The 18,319-nt window shown below is 33.8% G+C and overlaps 2 protein-coding genes across 3 annotated transcripts; both read left to right on the top strand.

Moving 5' to 3' along the window:
* The first annotated feature begins 4,085 nt into the window (after positions 1-4,085).
* On the top strand, positions 4,086-6,669 carry LOC8259184. Its single transcript, XM_015721386.3, has 4 exons — positions 4,086-4,619; positions 5,462-5,541; positions 5,619-5,677; positions 6,215-6,669. Exons 1-4 carry the CDS (start codon positions 4,320-4,322, stop codon positions 6,517-6,519), a joined length of 744 nt encoding a protein of 247 aa, XP_015576872.1. The 5' UTR covers positions 4,086-4,319; the 3' UTR covers positions 6,520-6,669.
* A 2,249-nt stretch (positions 6,670-8,918) lies between these two features.
* LOC8259185 (apoptosis inhibitor 5-like protein API5) lies at positions 8,919-16,318 on the top strand. Of its 2 annotated transcripts, none has more exons than XM_015721435.2 (17): positions 8,919-9,074; positions 9,317-9,422; positions 9,515-9,676; positions 9,958-10,057; positions 10,153-10,218; positions 10,581-10,675; positions 10,751-10,825; positions 10,920-11,069; positions 11,896-11,961; positions 12,051-12,116; positions 12,288-12,398; positions 12,622-12,711; positions 12,793-12,899; positions 14,999-15,113; positions 15,200-15,265; positions 15,356-15,465; positions 15,692-16,318. In XM_015721435.2, exons 2-17 carry the CDS (start codon positions 9,348-9,350, stop codon positions 15,888-15,890), a joined length of 1,653 nt encoding a protein of 550 aa, XP_015576921.1. In that variant the 5' UTR covers positions 8,919-9,074; positions 9,317-9,347; the 3' UTR covers positions 15,891-16,318. The 2 variants fall into 2 exon arrangements, with proteins under 2 accessions (XP_015576921.1, XP_002522525.1); XM_002522479.3 differs by having other exon boundaries at positions 9,317-9,434.
* The last annotated feature ends 2,001 nt before the right edge of the window (positions 16,319-18,319 follow it).

Genomic DNA, 18,319 nt, shown 5'->3' with positions numbered 1-18,319 from the left:
TTATTTATTACTTTGGAGATTAAAAAGAACAATGACCTTTAATCCGTGCTGCTGCTTCATTGCCAGTCTTTGAATTTGATTTATGGGGTATATACCATATCTTATAGTAGGAATTTAACTAAATTATATACAACTTACAAATTTAGTTCAATAATCCATTCACGAGAACATGGAATCATTGGTCATTTTTGATTGAAAACCAAATTATCAGTTTGTCATCTACAGTTAAGACAAATTATGACTAGCAATCACTTCTCAGCATTTCTTTTTCTCACTTTTGCTAATTTTAATCATTCTTCTGATTGACATTAAAAACTTTGCAAAATTAATGACCAAAAGTAAACCATTAGTATCTATTCGCATTAAATTGTCCAAAAACACAAGAGCCCCTAATTATCATGGCTATACATACATGAAAGAAACCTTTTCCTTTTTCGTTTGATACGAGTGCCAATTCCTTGAATGTACCTAACAAATGCAAATGAGTACTAAAATTGAAACAAAGCTGAGGATAGCTGATCAATGATCAGGAATCGAGTGAATCCCACTTCTTAACCAAAATGCAAGTTCTTATAAATGCAGAGCATGTGCAAAGAAGAGGGGCCTCACTACATAATCATGAATAATCCTTTTTGACTTTAAATTAATCTCAACCATTGGTTGTGTAAAGCTTATAAGAATCAGTGGCTATTTTTTTACCTCTCCTTTTTCAGTTGTGTGTGTGTCAAAGGGCTTTTTTGTGTGAGTGCAGTAAAAGCTGCATGGGCCATCAAATATTATTGCTCTCATTGCAATGGACACCCTCTGTTAAATGGTACCACCAGCAGAGAGCAGCAGGCTTATGAATTATGAAAAAGAGAAGTGAAAGAAAGCCACACATGACACATGACAAAATATTGCCAAAAGAATTTAATTCTAAGTGGGTATCCACTTTGATTGAAGAGTAAATACAGTGACCTTTTGCTTGTGACATGTGCAAAATGGTTAATATGTCTGTGGGCTGCAGCGTTGTGGAGTTGGGACTGGACTGAAATTTAGCAGACCTGCATTTCATCACTACAAACTTCGTTTAAAGTGCTATGCTGGTGTAACCTTGTCTGCCTCTAAATTTGCAATCTATCATTCTCTGGTGAAGGGGAGGACTGGTTACACTGGTATGAATATTCAATATTATTTTCACAAGCAAATCTAGAATTCTATAATTTTAATGCTGAGAATGCACTAAGCATTCAGCTAGTGGTATGCTGCTGCAATCACTCTAGCTAGTAAGCGAGAAATCATGAGCTCGCTCTCTCAGCCTGGTCTGAATGGAAACTGAGAGCGGAAAGGACAAGAGGCAGGTGACCATAGCTCAAAAACCCACAAAGTATACTGCTTTTTGTTTTCTTTTTCTGCGCCTTTTTCTTTTATTAGCACTATGCCTGACTTCTTTTAATTGTTTTATTAGATCTAAGTCTAAGTCTAGGTCTAACTATATAAATTAACCCATGTAAAAATAATACTTTTATAAACTAGATTGCTCTGATAAGAAAGTAGAAGAAACCCAAAAAAAAAATAAAAAAATAAAAGGAAACCCTGATGGTAAATGATAAAGTCAAACTGCAGGGTTGTGGGCTTGTACTCTAGTTTATAGAAAGACATAAATATTGCTCCATATCTGTCATAAACGGGGAGAAGTTATTGAATATTTCTCATGTTATCAAAATACTGATTTAATAAATTTATATTGTTTAAGTTCATTTTTACATGAAAATCTCATCCTTAAGATCAATAAGACAGTAAAAAAATCAATAGACAATTAATTTTAGGTAAAGTTAATATAAAAAGTAAAATAAAATGTCATTATTTTCTTAGATATTTTATTTATCGAGTCTTTTAATAATGTAAAAAATTTTGAATTTTTTCATCTCAATAGTTCATATAGAATTCAATAAAAAATTTAACATATAAAAAATTACTCAATTAATAATAAAAATAAACTAAGCATGTTAATAAATCCAATCCATTCTATAGCTTCTCACTAGGTAGCACCAAAGAGCATCGGTGAATCCTATTAAGGACAGTTGGGTTGGGAAGAGAATAGCATACGAAGATCAAGAAAAAGATAGTGTATGAATTGTTAGTATGTGTTCTTAAAGGTGCCCCTATCTAGTTGTTATTAAAGGAATTCAAGCAGGTATAATCTTCATATGTTATAGAATACTTTTTATAATTATTAAACATATAAGGTTAATAGTTCATTTTTTGCTGATAAATGCGGTTGGTACTTGGTGGATGATAGCTAACAGCTGATAGTTAGTGACTGAAAAATTAAAATATTTTATATAATTTTATTAGCAGTTGTTGATAATATGTTAAATACTATTTTTAGCAATTGTTGATAATATTTTAAATGACCGTTGATAATATAATTTATCATTAAATATATTTTATTTTATTACATTATATTCAATAATAGAAATTCATAAAAATAGTTTATAATAATAATAAATATTGTAATTAATTTTTTTAGTTTAATTGTATTTATTATTAAATATATTTATTAAAATTATTTAAAAAATTTAAATTTAAATTCTACTAATAGAAATTTATAATTTCCAATAACATAATTATAAATGTTATAATTATTTACTATTAAAAGTATTTTTTAAATAATAATTATTTATTATAAAATATAAAATTTAATTTTATAAAATCAACTTAAAATAAGTTATTATTAATGAGTTTTAATAAGGATATTAGTGTCCAAATAAATAAATAAAAATTAAATCAGCTATTAGCTGATAAGAAAAAAACTCTAAAATACAGCTAATACAATCAGTAGCTAATTATGACTAATTCAGTTGTTATTTCTTAAATCGTTATTAAATTCTTTAATATAGTTGTTTAATGAAATTGCATTAATTCTCTGAGCCAAACACTCTAGAAATATTAAAAAAACTAGCTGAGATAAAATAAAGAAATGGTCAGGCCTCGAAGCATCCTTTATAAGTTGATTGAGTCTCTCTGAGTAAAACAAGATTTTTAAGTATGTTGTGAAAGAGCCAAATCCTCGCCATTGACAGTCTTCATTTACAATACTCGATAAAAGTCAAAATCCATATTTAGATCTCTGTATTATACGGCTTTGTTTTACTTGGTCCCCATCCATCTATTGCTCTTAATTTGTCCTCATTTTTTTTGCTCATTTAATCATTAAGTTAACATACTTGTTAAATTAATAATAATGTTGTTAAATAATTCCAACGTGGTTAATTTTAAAAAATAGTTTCCTAGCCATCATTCATCTGGGTAATAGAATGGACATACATAGATGACTCACATGTTGTTTAGCTTAATTATCATTATAACCTCTAAAAACTCTACCTCTCGTTGCTCCTCCTCATAAAGACGACATACATTAAATCAATTATCTTTACAGTAACACCAATGGATACTCCAATAAATGACCTAAATAATTTTCATCTAACAAAATTTTAGCAGTGTTTTTACTTGTATCACCGGGAGGTTTCTCTTTTCACCAAGAAATTATAGAACAACAGAAGCATGAAGCATATATACTACCTCTTAAGCAAGAAAAAAAAAAAGTTAAAAGCAAAATAAAATTGTTGTTCTCTTTTGTCTTCATTATCCTTATCTTTGTTGTTAACTTGTAATAAACAAATACATTATATATGAATCAAACAAAAATTATATTTTATTTTCCTTGAATATCTTTTTTTGTGAGGAATTGAATAATTATTATTGATCAAGGAATATTCAGTGAATAGTCCAGTTGTTGGGTTGCAACCTGTTCACAACTTTGTACTCTTAGTCTGGTTTAGTTAAAAGCTTAGATCCGTATAGTCGAATTAAGCAGAGCTCGGATCTAGACTTAAAATTTTTTAAGTCTAATCTGATATATTTTCGAGTGAGTAATGTTACTATAAATTAATTTAAATTGATTAAACTAAAAAAAATGATGACGGGCCAGTTATATCAGGTGACACTGACAGTAATTGCATGCTATAAGCCCATAACTCACTATAGCTTTTGGGCTTGAAAGACGTAACTAGCGCATGGACAAGCCTTCTTATTCCTCTTTGACTTTGCACGATCGACTATGGCAACTGGTAATATCCAAACGGTGAGTTTTAATTTAAACTCTTACGGAACGTAGCTGACTAGCCATTCTCTTCTCACCAGTCACCACTAGCGCGCGTTAGGTGTTCGATAACTTTCCTAGAAGAACCAGAGAAGCCAACGACACCCGATATCCTCAATTTTAGCACTCCCTTACTCGACTCGATCCCACATCTGGTAACCATAAGATTTACACAATGCAACGCATATCATCAAAACCTTCAAGAATTTCGTTATTCTCTCTTCTCTCTATTAAAAACACAGCAAAGCAGCGAGCTTTCACTACCCACTCGTTGAATTCACATCTTCAGAACTTCCATAAAAAGGAAATCAGCATTCCAGGCCATTTCCGCAAATGGGTTTCACTTGGTTTTGTTAGAACCTCCAAGTTTGCAACTGGCTTCTCTCCTTTGCAGCGAAAGCCACTTGATTCTATAATGGATACTGAACGGGCTAAAAACAAGTCACCTGAGGACCTCGCTTCCGCATGGGATGATGTAACGCATTCATTTTCTTCTTTTTTTTTCTTCTTATCCTTTGTAAGACTTTTATATAGACAGATCATAAAGAATATAAATTATATGTGGTGGATTTTGTATCATAGGTTGATTTCTTGATGTATCTCATTTGATTGGGTTCTAAACAACGTTTGACATGATATGATCAGTGTTTTATTTTATATATTATGTCAATGCTAAATCTTAGTGATATTTTAGATTCTACTTAGGAATATATGACTGTTTGCCTAGTGCAAATAGTTTGTTTGATTATTTCGAGGCACTTATATTTCTGATTATTATCTTATTAATCTTGTTGAACTGTGAATTTGCTATGTTCCATCATTTTTCTGGTTGTTAGCTTTGAATTGTTGGATATGATCATAAATCCCCTGACAGTTGAAACTGTATAAAATCACAACTAATGGACTAGAAAAAAAATGTTCCCTTGCTTCTCCAAAATGTTTCTTCCATCTCTTTTCTTGGCTATATATTTAAGAACTAATCCCTTAATGGACTTGTTCTCCTTGTGTTCTGTTCTGCAATTGATATTGTCTTCCTCCATGTTCTATCAATACTATTTATAAAATTGATTAATTATGTCTCCATGTAGGATGATTATTTCTTACTTCATATGTTTGGTATTTTGAGTAGGATTTTGATTGAACAAGTATTATTACAGTGCATCATTTCTTTTAAAAAGTCGAAAGGAAAGAAAATGGAGTATGAGATTCACATTATTAATCATTGTCTGAACTCTCAAGCAATGTTGTTTTAGGGCAGTAATATATGGGTGAACTTGGTTTGATTGTTTGTTTATGGGTGAGATTTTCTTATGTCAGTATCACTTGGGAAGAGGTCATATTGGTGCATCCATGAAAGCTAAACTTTATCATCTGTTGGTGCAAAGAGCAGCAGATTGGTAATTTCATCATTGTCTTTGTGTTAGAGACATGCCTTCTTGCCCAACTTTCACTGTTCCTACTTCTGTCCTTGCAGCCGGTACTTTGTTATTCCTTTGTGGAGAGGAAGTGGTTATACAACAATGTTTGCTCAAGGTTAGCCTTTTAACTTCTTAGAATTAGTGGCTGACATGCATACTATAGCAACAAATCGCTAGGGCTTGCCCTGTAGTGCAATTTTATCTGTGGAAGCAAAACTCTCGTCATGTTCAATCTCTTGCTGGATTAATATATCATAATTCTTTTTTTTCTTTTTTGCTTTGACACATCAATCCACAACTGCATAACTGGTATCCTTATGTTCGGACCTCTTGAGGACTTAAAGAGCAATTACACAGTTAGGTGCACTTCTTCGAAGATTTTTTAAAGAAATGCTAAACCAGCTCTTTTGACTTGCACATCTTGTTTGGTATGATATTTATCAACTTATGGCACAAGTTGATCGCAGTTGTCATATTTAGTAACTTACCCATTGTACAACCATGTTATAAGTTGGTTCAAGTACCTACCTGGCTGCTACTTGGTACTGTAGTCCTAAACCCTTTTATTTTCAAAGCTTGTGGTCAATAATGAAAATGAGAATTTGCTTTGTGCCATGTTATACTCACATGCCTCTCCCAACCTTTCTTGCAGTACAGATGCCACACATACTTTTCACTGGTCTTGAAGATTACAAGGCAAAAGGAACTCAGGCGGCACCTTACTTCACTGTCTCCTTCTATACTGAATTTGCAGAAAGCAAGGACTTGGTCCTTATCCGAGGAGATGTTGTCTTTACCAGCAAGCTTACTGACGAAGAGGCAAAGTGGCTTCTAGAGGCCTCTCAGTCTTTTTATCTAAATGATGCAAGATACAAGTTGGTTGAGCGATTCAACAAAGAGACACGTGATTTTGAATTCAAGGATGTACTCCGAGCACTGGATATGCCAATATTGTAATCTGATGAATTCATGTCAAATTGACTCGTGTGCCAAGTTCCATGTCAACAGTGGAAGAATTGGTTCACCTCATTTTCAGCCGGATTGAATTAGCCGACTTTGTGAATCATTTACTGTAAAAGGAAAAAAAAGGGGGATTTGCTTTGTGCCTTTTTATAGTTATGCTCAAAATAGGCATGCAAATGATGAGAGAAAAAAACAGATGGACAGAGAGTCTGCAAGGACAAGCAGCATATGCTTGAATTCCTGAATCTTTGTTAAAGCATCAGTTTGGATTTCTAATGGCAGGGAGGGTATCTGCAACTCTGAAGTTGAGAAATGAATACATATGCAAAATCTGTTGGAGTACAAACCTAATAGGGCCTTAATATAAGGCTTAAGTAAACGTTTTAATCTTAAAGTTGATAAGCTATCTATTAAAAGAAAAAGATCCAAAATTTCTGTCCATTGTTTTCCCTTAACTATCCAGCAGCGCCGCTTCCCCGTCGTTTTGCCTCTCATGGCTACACCAGCAGCAATCTGAAATTACTTTTCCTGTCTACTTTTCTCTTTAGTAGTCGCTTTTTTTCTTAGTTTTGACGAGGTTTTGTCGTCTCTCCTTGGTGTCTTCTTTCAAGTTTATTTAGAGGTTATACCCTTAATAGATTTCAGTATTAAGTTTAAAGTGCTCAATCTTGTTTGGATTCTCTCATTTTTAATAGGGTTAGCAGTGTATTTTGCTTGCTAAAGGAGGAGCAGTCTACGTGTACAAAAATCAGAAACTTAAAAAGCTTAGAATACCACAAAAGTCTAGGTAGTTGAGAACTTGAAGTTGAAGGGACCAGTTGCTCTCTTGGCCAAGCAGGGATGGCCACTAGATAAAGGTTTAGTAACGAAATTAATAACATTTTAATTTAATTTAAGAGTGGTTAAACTCACTAATTAAGGACAGAAAACTCCATCAAAACTTAAACCTGCGCTATTCATTCTTTAATTTAAATACATATTGCCCAAGCCTTTAATTTAATAATTTTGCACCAACAATAAATACTTGTACTACACTTGATCTCCATACAACCATATTTACCATATAAATATATAATATTAAATACTTTCGTTTTGTAGTAAAAAAAACTTATTAAACAACAATTGTTTTTATACTAAAATTATAAAATAAATTACTACTGATCATGGAAAAGTCAAAAAGAGATTTTGCATGCTATAAAGTCTAGGATTGTAACTTTATCAACCCAAGCTTTAGCCCCTGGATTTTGCTTGTCAATATTAAAGTAAATTCTCACTAAATTCATTATATTTATTCATAGCTTACTCCCCAAAAGGAGTCTAATTAAGGCTGGATTAGATTAATTAATATAAACTATTCATTAATTGATTAAACATATATTATATATTCAGTAAAACTATTATTTTATTCTGAAAAATATGTTTAGATTAATATTTATATGATAAATAAACGTACAAAAATTATAAATCAAAAATCAAATTACATTAATACTAAAACTAGCTCATATACCTATTTTAACAAACCAATTTACACAGTTAATAAATTGAATTTTATCTAATTTAAGTCCAATTCAGTTGTTAAGAGAAAAATAATAAATGAACTCATGGAAGTATTTATGGAGGTGGTATATACCATTTATTTTAATATTTGAAACTGACAAGATAATGAATAAACTTACTTAGTGTGTTTTGTGGAGTCTATGACTGTAGTTTTATAGTCGGTTTGATTATTAATTTGAAAAATGTAAAGTTAAGAGTTAGAAATTCGAATGGAATTAAACTGGCTACTACAAATATATACATAAATATTTTTATATAATGATGTATTACAATATGTATAATTTTAAGTATCTAGCATCTAAATCCAACAAAATATAATATTAATAAAATCAATGATGTTTAAGATAACAAGCAATAATAAAAATATTTAACACATAAATCTAATATTAGACTACGTAAATATTTAAATCAAAGATAATAAGATTTAAATAATAATAATACTAAAATTCGACATAATATTACAAAAGTTATTTTGAGTATTATTATTATTATTATTATCATTTTTATCTTTTAATGTGTGTGGAATGTAAGAAAATGAGTTTAACTTTCACTAATTTAATTCTACGAGAAGTCAAGAAAAGTCTTAAACATAAAATGTCAACCACTAAATATAAAAAGGTTTTACCAATTTAGTTAACATGATTATTAATGGCGTGTCTATTACTATGTGGACTAAGTTAATGTGGTGGCATATGTCACGTCACGTGGTATGTGTGGCTTGGTAGCATGTATAGCTACCTGATTTTGCAGAGTGACATGGCTTATGCCACATGTCTCTTAAGTTGACGTGGCATAAGCCACATAAATTTGAAAAAAGTGTCTAGGGAAGGGAAATTCTAACGGCGTCGTGTTACTCTTTGAAGATAAAACTCGGTGACCCGGAGTCCCGGACAGCTACAAAGGTCCTCATCTCTTCTCTTTCTCTCGTTTCGGCCATAATTTTAAACTGAGTCAAAACCCTTAATTTGCTATATCCCTCTTTTCAATTTCAGGTGTGTAATTTATTCACTCTTCTTCCTTTCAAATCTCTCTCACTCACTAAGCCACAGCACAAAAAAAAAAAAAAAAAGGGAAGAGAAACCCTACATAACTATTCTCCTCTCTCGAATCTCAAGCTGTCAATTATTTGTTTGTTAATTTAAATTATTTGATTATATATAAAGCAATGCACTCTCTCTGTTCCCCATCAAAATGCTGTTTGAATAATTTCTTCAGTTTCACTTTCTCTCAACAGAGACTACTCTTCATACTATCATTATTACCAAATGAGTGACTCCACCGAGGACGCCAAGCACATCGAGAAGCTTTACGAGTTCGGTGAGAGACTCAATGAGTCCAAGGAAAAGTCTCAGGTTCATTTGCTTCTATTGGTTTTAATATTAATTGGTTCTTAATTTGAAATTTAGTGTTAATGCAGTGGTTAATTTTGCAGAATCTGGAGGATTACCAGGGGATTTTAGACGCTGCAAAAACGAGCATAAAGGCGAAGCAATTGGCGGCTCAGCTAATTCCTAGGTTTTTCAAGTTCTTCCCCCAACTCTCCAGCCAAGCTGTCGACGTTCATCTTGATTTAATAGAGGAAGAAGAGCTTGGGGTCTGTATTTTTATATCACATTTATATGACACTATGTTTCTTTTTATACAATTTATTTACAAATGGCAGCTCAGCAAAAGCTTTTCAGGAAACATAATCCCTCTATTTATACAGTTTGGTTATAAATGTCAGCTCAGCGATATGATAACATAATATATGTGTTAGGGCTGTGTAGTTATTAGAGACCATTTTCCATACTTATTCTGATGGGAATGAGTAAGCCAGAATGGATTATTCTTCCATTGGTATGTGAGTTAATTAATTTCTCATTATTCTTGCAGGTTCGGGTGCAAGCAATTAGGGGGCTGCCACTTTTCTGCAAGGATACACCCGAGTATCTTTCCAAAATTGTTGACATTCTTGTGCAGATCCTTTCAGCTGGTAACACTGGATTTTTATCTTTTATTTTCTTCATCTTAAGAACTATTACTTGTTTGTTGGGGGTATAATATCTTACTTACTCTTGGTGATATTAGAGGAATTTGTGGAGAGGGATGCTGTACATAAAGCCCTTATGTCCTTGATGAGGCAGGATGTGAAAGGTGATTTGCCTGGTCACTTAGTTGGTCAAATTATTTTGTATTCCACACTGTAAAGTTATTGTTACGATTTCTTCAGCCTGTTAATATGGTTAAATGTGCTTTGTTGATTACATACTCCTTGTAAATCTTAAGTTCTAAAGCTTACCCCTCGGAAGTTCTATTTGTCTTGCTTAGTTCGTAGGTGGGATTGTAAAATATCAACCGGAAAGGGGAAAAAGAAAAACTCCCCTTGGCGTTAGTTGGGGCATATCATAAGTTGCAATTCTATGTGCAGTGCACATTAAAGCTAGAATATCAGAAAAGTTGTGCACCTTTCTGTTCTTTTATCTCAAATTTCAAGCTTATTCAGTTTTTATATGCAGCCTCTTTGACTGCCTTATTTAAGCACATTGGAAGCACCGATGAACCAAGTGGAGACGAACATCGTGATAGAGTTATTAGCTTTATAAGAGATAAGGTTAGAAGATTACCTCAGATTTTATTCACCACTGGTTTGATTTGTGATTCTTATGACAATTGATTGCATTTTCAGGTTTTCCCTCTGAAGAGTGAACTCTTAAAACCCCAGGAGGAAATGGAGCGGCATATTACTGATTTGATTAGAAAGGTAGATTCATCAATTTTCTTCTCTCTGATTAATGTATTTAGATTTCAGTTATGTTGCTAGAGTTATCATTAATAATTTATTTGGTCCTTTGTAGAGCTTAATAGATGTAAGTGGTGAAGAATTCAAAATGTTTATGGACTTCTTAAAAAGTTTGAGCATATTTGGAGATAAAGCTCCTCCAGAGCGCATGAAAGAACTTATTGAAATTATTGAAGGACAGGCTGATTTGGATTCACAACTCGATGTAAGTGCTTGTTTTGCTGCACAAGTTGTGGTAGATTTCATAAATTTATCTTTTATACCGATTGAACTGTGCCATGTGCTTATCGGCAATGATGGAAAAAGATTGGATTGTTGTTTACTTGAGTCCCAGATGTGTTTTAAAGCAGTTCGCTTTCTTCTTTGAGATACAAATTTGGTTCTATTTTCCCCTAATGACAGAATTTGGAGTCATTTATTTTCCTACTTCCACCATCCATGAGTACAGGTTGGTGTCTGAACAAGTTTCTTCCCATCATGCACTGTGGAACATTAGCTTGCATGATGGTGGGCATATTGTGCTTGCTCTTTTCTGGATCTTATGAGTTTGGTAAACTAGACATATGTTTTGGCCCATTTATGACTTCCTGATTGGCATGCCTCTTACAGAATATGTAAGAGATCCTGATGTGTAGCTGTTTTAATGTCAGAGAAGCAACTTTTCTGTACATCAATTTTCAAAAATGTCTATAAATGATATAGTGCTCCACTTTATATTAGGCCATAAATTTCCATTTCAAGGAAAAAATATAAAATGGTAGATAACATTTGATGTAGAATTTAAATTTCTATTGGGAAAGCATTGGAGAATAGCTAGCAAGTTCATTTTGTGTACTTGAACATGTATTCGGCTTCTGTATCATATTTTGTGTCATCGAAAGATTTTATAGCAGCCATGTTGCAGAAAATAGTGTTAGATCATTTATGGTTGGAAACAATTTCTGGTGTCCTTTCTCTTTGCAATACAATTAAGTTGCGATCACCAGGGCCGCTCTTGTTGATTCCGTTGATCTGATTGGTGTAAAATGCAGGTGTCGGATTCTGACCATATTAACAGGCTGATATTATGCCTTTATACAGCACTTCCATTTTTTCTGGTATAGACACTGATTTGGTTGAAAACTCTTGTATATAGTAGAACCTTTATTCTAATTTATAACTTGACTCCCTTGATTCTTAAATACAGCGGGGTGCATCAAGCAGCAAGTTTCTGACCTATTTGAACAAGTTAATTATACCTGCTTTTGATGAGGTAATTCAGTGCATTCTGCTTCTTTATTGTCTTGACGCATCCCTTCTGTGTGATTGCTCCACGTACTTCCTTTTGCTTTAGGTGTTTTACTTACATTTGTTGGGATGTTTGTTTAGTAGGTGTTTTTTTCTATATATAGATGTGTACTCTTATTGTGTTTTTCCCTGCCAGCTTCCTGAGGTGCGAAAACTTGAGTTGCTTAAAGTACTTGCAGAGATTTCACCTTGCACTCTACCACAGGATTCACGCCAGATTCTTCCTTCCATTGTTCAGCTGTTAAAGGTATGCATTGTGCCTTCATGATGGCTCATGTCATTATACATGATGGATAAGCCACGATATTTCTTCCCAGTTGCTCTTAATATGTTTATTCTCTTGGAGCTTCAGTTCTATTAACTGGAATAAATTTTCTTTATTGTATTGCATTGTTAAACATGTCTTTGCGACCTTGGTTGTTGGCATAAACTGTCTCATTGACGCTCTCTTCTTTTTATTCTCCCTGCAGAATTACATGCCTCGGAAGAAGAATGGAGAAGAGATGAACTTTACTTATGTTGAGTGCTTGTTATATGCATTTCACCATTTAGCTCATAAGGTAGTAAATCTTTAGTTACTTTTGTCTTTTGCTCTTATAATTCTCTATTCTTCATGCTTATATGATGCTTGTACCATAAAGGCTCCCAATGCCACCAATAGTCTATGTGGTTACAAGATAGTGACTGGCCAACCATCAGATAGGCTTGGGGAGGACTTCTCCGAGTTGTACAAAGATTTTACAGAGAGGTGATATTTCTATCTATCAAGTCTTCTATTATAACTACCTTTTATTAATAAAATGATTTTATAATTCTTTTTCACATTTTAAATAGCATACGAGTTATAATTTATTCAATCTGGGCGCAGTTGTGGGAGTCTGAGTTGAAGCAGGAACTAGTTTAGTTTTATTCCCTTCTCAGTTAAAGCAATTGCACATACCCACCTGACCTTTGTCTATTGACCAAGCTACCAAGAATAGTTACGCTATGTATGGCTGGATGGGGTGAAAGGGAAGGGATTGTATTTTAATTTTGGGGGAAGGGATAGGATGGGATGGAATGGAATGAGTATAATTTTGTCTGGCTGCATTTGGAAAATTAAGAAAAATGATTTAAGAAGGGAAAGAGAGAGGAGGAGTAACTTTGTTTGGATGAATTAGAGGGGAAAAAGAACTATAGTTGCAAAAGGCAGGTCAATCTATAATATCTGAGCTTTTGTCGACAAATTCTGCTACTCGTAGTCTCTGATAGGATGAGAATCAATCATGCAGCATCCACATCGAGAACCAACAATTACGATAAACACGAAAATTAAAGCTTACATAAATTCGATAACCCTAATAAATTGAAGAAATAGAAAAAGATTATGAAATAAAATACAAAGAAATGAAAGAGTATCTTATTCTATTATATTGTATTTGATATAAATCTTGGGTATTTCCACTATGGTATCTCAGTCCCGATGTGGCTGATCATCCTCTTGGGCCAGCTACTGATCATCGCTTTGGTAAGCTATTGCCTCACCAACTAGCTAATCAGACGCCAACCCCTTCTCGGGTTGGTTCCTCCTTTTGTTCCTTAGCCTATAGAGTATTAGCAACCGTTTCCAGCTGTTGTTCCCCTTCCAAGGGCTGGTTCTTACGTGATTTTAATTTATAATAATTGCAAAAAGGAAAATACAGATTTTAGTTCAATCATAAAGTGAACTTTTTTACATCCCAATTCAATTTAATCTTCTATAAGGGGAATGATTACACTCCAAATGTAATAGCCAAAATAGATGAGAAGGGGATTCCCTTTCATCGACTTCCTTTCCTCTTCAGTTAACCTCAATTCAGCATTAGGTTCAAAAAATAATTGGACTTGTAGATAGTGAAAAGATTAGTGAAGTTCTACATGGATGAAATGACACAAACTTCAATTAAAGACAGACATGAACATATGAAGACATATTTAATGGTTCCCAGGGGAAAATTGATAGAATAATTGTCCGTTTGGTTATTCAAGATATGTGATTATTGCCTTTGTAATAGGATGCCCCTAAAGATTAATTGCTCTTTGGTTTTCCATGGTGGTTCCTCATTTCCTGGTATTGAATTTTAGTATGGGCCTTTAAGAAAGAGATATTAAGCTCTTTTACTGCCGTGCTAATGCTCTTTTACTGCTTACATTTTTTTGTTCAAATTTGTTTTACTTGAGATCAGACAAGCAAAAATGAAATTGATGAGGTTTGCTTTTTTAAATGATTGGTGACATAGCATTGTCATGTTGATCTCATTATTCTTTGCTCAGGAGTAGTTGGTGCTCTGAATCTCCTTCGTATGTATAACTGTGTCACTATATCAATAATAGTTTAGTCTTTAGAATTCTGTCATTCAAACAAAGGGATTCCTCTGTGGTAATTCAAACTGAAATGATATCTTGATTGATGATCTCATTTTCCTCGGTATAACCCATAAAACTAAACGCTTATTGAATTATTTTTACTCTTCCCTACAAGTCAAACCTTATCAATTTGCTACTTTTTCTTTACTTGGTATATGCTGTTGAGGTGTTCTATGTCAAAGTAAACAGAGTGGTATTAGGTTTTCCAAGTTGTACATGTCCTAGAGTGGAGGCAAGGCGTCTGGAGTGCTCATTGGGGTCATCTAAAAGGGCAAAGCTTAGGTCTTTTATGGTCAGTTTGGTTGTAGGTTAGATTACTTGGCTATGACATCAGACCTGTATTTGTAATCTCAAATAGCAATCTAAAACTTCCATTACTTGCTTGATTAGAGTTCAGTTTATTACCTCAATCTTGTTTGCTTTCTGGATTTGCTTTTAAGTTTTACCTTTTGGATAATGCAGGCTGAGTAATGTAGAAGAGTTAACTAGGGCTACCATGAAAAAATTAACTCAGGGAATGGCTGAGCACAACAAAGCAATGGCAGCTGCAAAGACGGATGAAACAAAGGATAGCATAGTGAGTTATTTCTTGGAAAATTAAATTATCTTTTAAGGAGTTCCATATCATGCATCTTACAAGGATATATTTTGTTTAATTGGCAGAAAATTCAAAAACAAAATACTACAATTGGGCTGCGAACCTGCAATAACATTTTGGCAATGACAAAGGTGATCAAACCCAAAAGTTTTTGACACTCAAAATTGCTTGGATAAACACTCTTGAACTGCTGGAACTGATTTATCGTTTTAATTTTTCAGCCATTGCATTCAAAGACGCCTTCATTTATTGGGGATAAAGACAAGAGTGTCAATCTGTCTTGGAAAGAAGCAGCAAAACCTTCTGTGGCATCCACCATCACAGCAACTGGGTATAAGAGATGCTATTCTTTTCTATATTTTTCTTGAATTCTTTTCTACATTTTTCAGCATTGAGATGGTTGTATTGATCTTTTTGGGAATTTGGAACAGTGTCCAACTGTTGATGGGGTGACATTTCTGCATAACATACGACATGCATTAATGGGACCATTTTCCTTTTCTCTTTAATTAACTTGTTCTTTTTTTCTTGGTGAATATATTTATTGTTTTGTGCAGAGGGAAACGGCCTGCTAATGCTGCTAATGGGTCTGGCAACATTGTGAAAAAGGGTCGTGGGACCGGTGGCATACAAAATCAATTAGTTAACAGGGCATTGGAAGGTATATCTCATGGAGGGAGAGGAGGCTCAAGGGGCAGGGGCAGAGGTAGAGGGTGGGGAGGGCGTGGACGTGGAAGAGGGAGAGGCTATTGGTAAACTTGATGCATATGCACTAAGATACACAGCTAGAATCTGGAAGAGCAGAAGAATTGAGTGCAGAGTCGATTATGTATTAAAAAAAATTATTTTCCATTGCGACAAGATTTCATAAGTGGAGGGAACTGACACATTTTCGGATTTTATTGTGGACGAACACCAACAATCTTATGCGTATGGAGCTTGTCCATGTAGATTGGCTAGGGATAAGGATCATATTCCTAATCTGAACCTATTTTCTGAGCTAATTAAGCTGTACCACTGGGCTAAGGAATCATGTTTGCATGTTAGCAGGTTTATTGTGTGCACCATTTTCAGGTACTTTCAACTTAGATTGAGAAACAGTGGTTATTCAGTTCTAGTCATATATGTGTAGAATATGGATTCGGTTAGCCAAGGCTGAAAGTGAAACTAAGAACTGTTGATCATGTGATGTGTTTATTGTAAAAATTTATGCTATTATCCTTAATTCTCCTAACAAATGGTGCAGCTCCCCCGAACTGGGATGGGGCTTGATGCGTATAAGCTTTTGGGAGATAAAAGCTTCCTACGATTTTAGAGCACTCTCACTTGAAGGTGGAAAATGTAGTGAAGGTAAAAAGTTTTAACCAGTTCCTCTCATTTTGTGACTGGTCTTAAGCTAAAAAGGACACTACTAGAACACATTAAAATCAGGGTAGCATTCTAGGATGGCAAACTTCTATAATGATGAAGCAAATGGGCCACGCCATCGGGAGCGATGACCAACACAATACAACGTACTAATTTCGTCCCAGCAGAAAATGTTTCAAAGTTCCTAATTTCCAGTAAAGTTCTGCCCTGTCATTAGGACTTTCTCACACTCTCTTCAATTTCATCGTTTGGAAAAAAAGAAGCTGGTCCATGCAAAAATGTTCCAAGTTCGTAATTTCCCAGGAATATTCTGCCGTATAATTTGCACTTTATACTCTTCAATTTCGTCGTTTGAAAATGATTTTTTAATAAGTGGACTTGGAAAAACAATTAAAATCTCATGGCCAGAAGAAATCCAAGTTTCAGTACCTTCGGGTTAACTCGGTTTTGACTAAAAGAAAACCAAGAAAATTTCAAGTTTGCTGTCGATCCATGTATTACTTCCAGAAGACTAAGACTAGATAGAAACTAACTGATTTTCTTTTTAAAAAAATTAATTATTTTGTTCAATCACCAAAAAAGTTTTATTAATTGCAAAAACAGAGAAAAAAGCTCAGTAGCTTTTGTTGTAAAACACTACAAAGAATAGTCTGAAAAACAGGCAAATAAAGAAAAAACCTACAGTTAGCATTACCTATTAACAAAGCTGAGCATGAGGCTGACAGCATTGCATTATTAATGCTTCTGTACACTCTATCAACACTTGCACTAATATTATGAAAACTTGCTGCATCCTTCTCTCTCCATATCCAGTTATATAGCAGCACAAAACATGAGTCTTCTGATCTTACCAAGTTTGGACTTACCCCCTGCTTTCCTACATAGCCAGCTGACAGCACTCTTCTAGTAAACATACACTCAAAGAACAACTCAGTTTCTGGCCAGTTATGGCAGGACAGTAGTGGAGAAAACTAATTCCTTTTTATATTTATTCATTATAAATCTTAATTCATAACCAAGTGCTTAATTTGCACAAGTATAGAATAATAACTTGAATTGATACAAGCAACTAGAACAAATTCATTCATAGTGTGACACCCCCATTACATACTAACGAATAGACATTAACCAGAAAACATACAAGCGTCGTAGACTATATACTACATGTAGATAGGTCAATATGCAGATTGTTAAGAATCAAGACACAAGGTTATTAACATATAAACATATGATTATACTTAAACATCATTTAACAAGTATTCAAAACATCTTCTTATGCCTTACAAGGCACACTTCTATATACATCACATAACTGCATACAAAATACATCAGGAGGAGACTCTACAAAACTGGCTTAACCTGACAGAACTGTTAAAAGCTAGACTTCGGATACAACCAACGGATGCACTACTATTTACAAACCTGAAAAGAAAAATTTTGGAGAGGGGTGAGCCTCCAGTTCAGTAAATAAATAATCAACATAATCTATATTACATACACTTAATACAATTTCCACCCAATCACATAACTTACCATGATTCATAGTTTAGGTATAAATTCATACCATTCTACTCAATTTAGTACAACCATCATAGAAGAAATACAATTCAATAATTATGGTTAGTTCTCACGGCTTGTGGATCTCCTTTAATGTGTTGCTCCGCCTCATCCTCACCTATCGCACACGTAAGCTGTTCCGCCTCATCCTCACATAATACACTTTTATAGTCTCTCTAGGCTTTAGCCTCCCAAGGCTTTATATATATATATATTTTTTTTTTACAGGGGAATCCACCATTCACATGCACATATGCACT

Source organism: Ricinus communis, chromosome 5 (genome assembly GCF_019578655.1).
Source record: "Ricinus communis isolate WT05 ecotype wild-type chromosome 5, ASM1957865v1, whole genome shotgun sequence".
NCBI classification, from domain to species: domain Eukaryota; kingdom Viridiplantae; phylum Streptophyta; class Magnoliopsida; order Malpighiales; family Euphorbiaceae; genus Ricinus; species Ricinus communis.
The sequence above is the reverse complement of the archived record's forward strand: the minus strand, read 5'-3'. Positions and strand labels throughout refer to the sequence as shown.

What these genes read in the sequence shown, in the direction of transcription:
- LOC8259184 (XM_015721386.3), top strand. Translation starts at nt 4,320, where the DNA reads ATGCAACGCATATCATCAAAACCTTCAAGAATTTCGTTATTCTCTCTT. An exon ending in GTGCAAAGAGCAGCAGATTG is followed by an intron (nt 5,542 to 5,618) that starts GTAATTTCATCA and finishes CTGTCCTTGCAG; the next exon opens with CCGGTACTTTGTTATTCCTT. An exon ending in TACAACAATGTTTGCTCAAG is followed by an intron (nt 5,678 to 6,214) that starts GTTAGCCTTTTA and finishes CCTTTCTTGCAG; the next exon opens with TACAGATGCCACACATACTT.
- LOC8259185 (XM_002522479.3), top strand. Translation starts at nt 9,348, where the DNA reads ATGAGTGACTCCACCGAGGACGCCAAGCACATCGAGAAGCTTTACGAG. An exon ending in CAGCACTTCCATTTTTTCTG is followed by an intron (nt 11,962 to 12,050) that starts GTATAGACACTG and finishes TCTTAAATACAG; the next exon opens with CGGGGTGCATCAAGCAGCAA. An exon ending in TTCACCATTTAGCTCATAAG is followed by an intron (nt 12,712 to 12,792) that starts GTAGTAAATCTT and finishes TGTACCATAAAG; the next exon opens with GCTCCCAATGCCACCAATAG.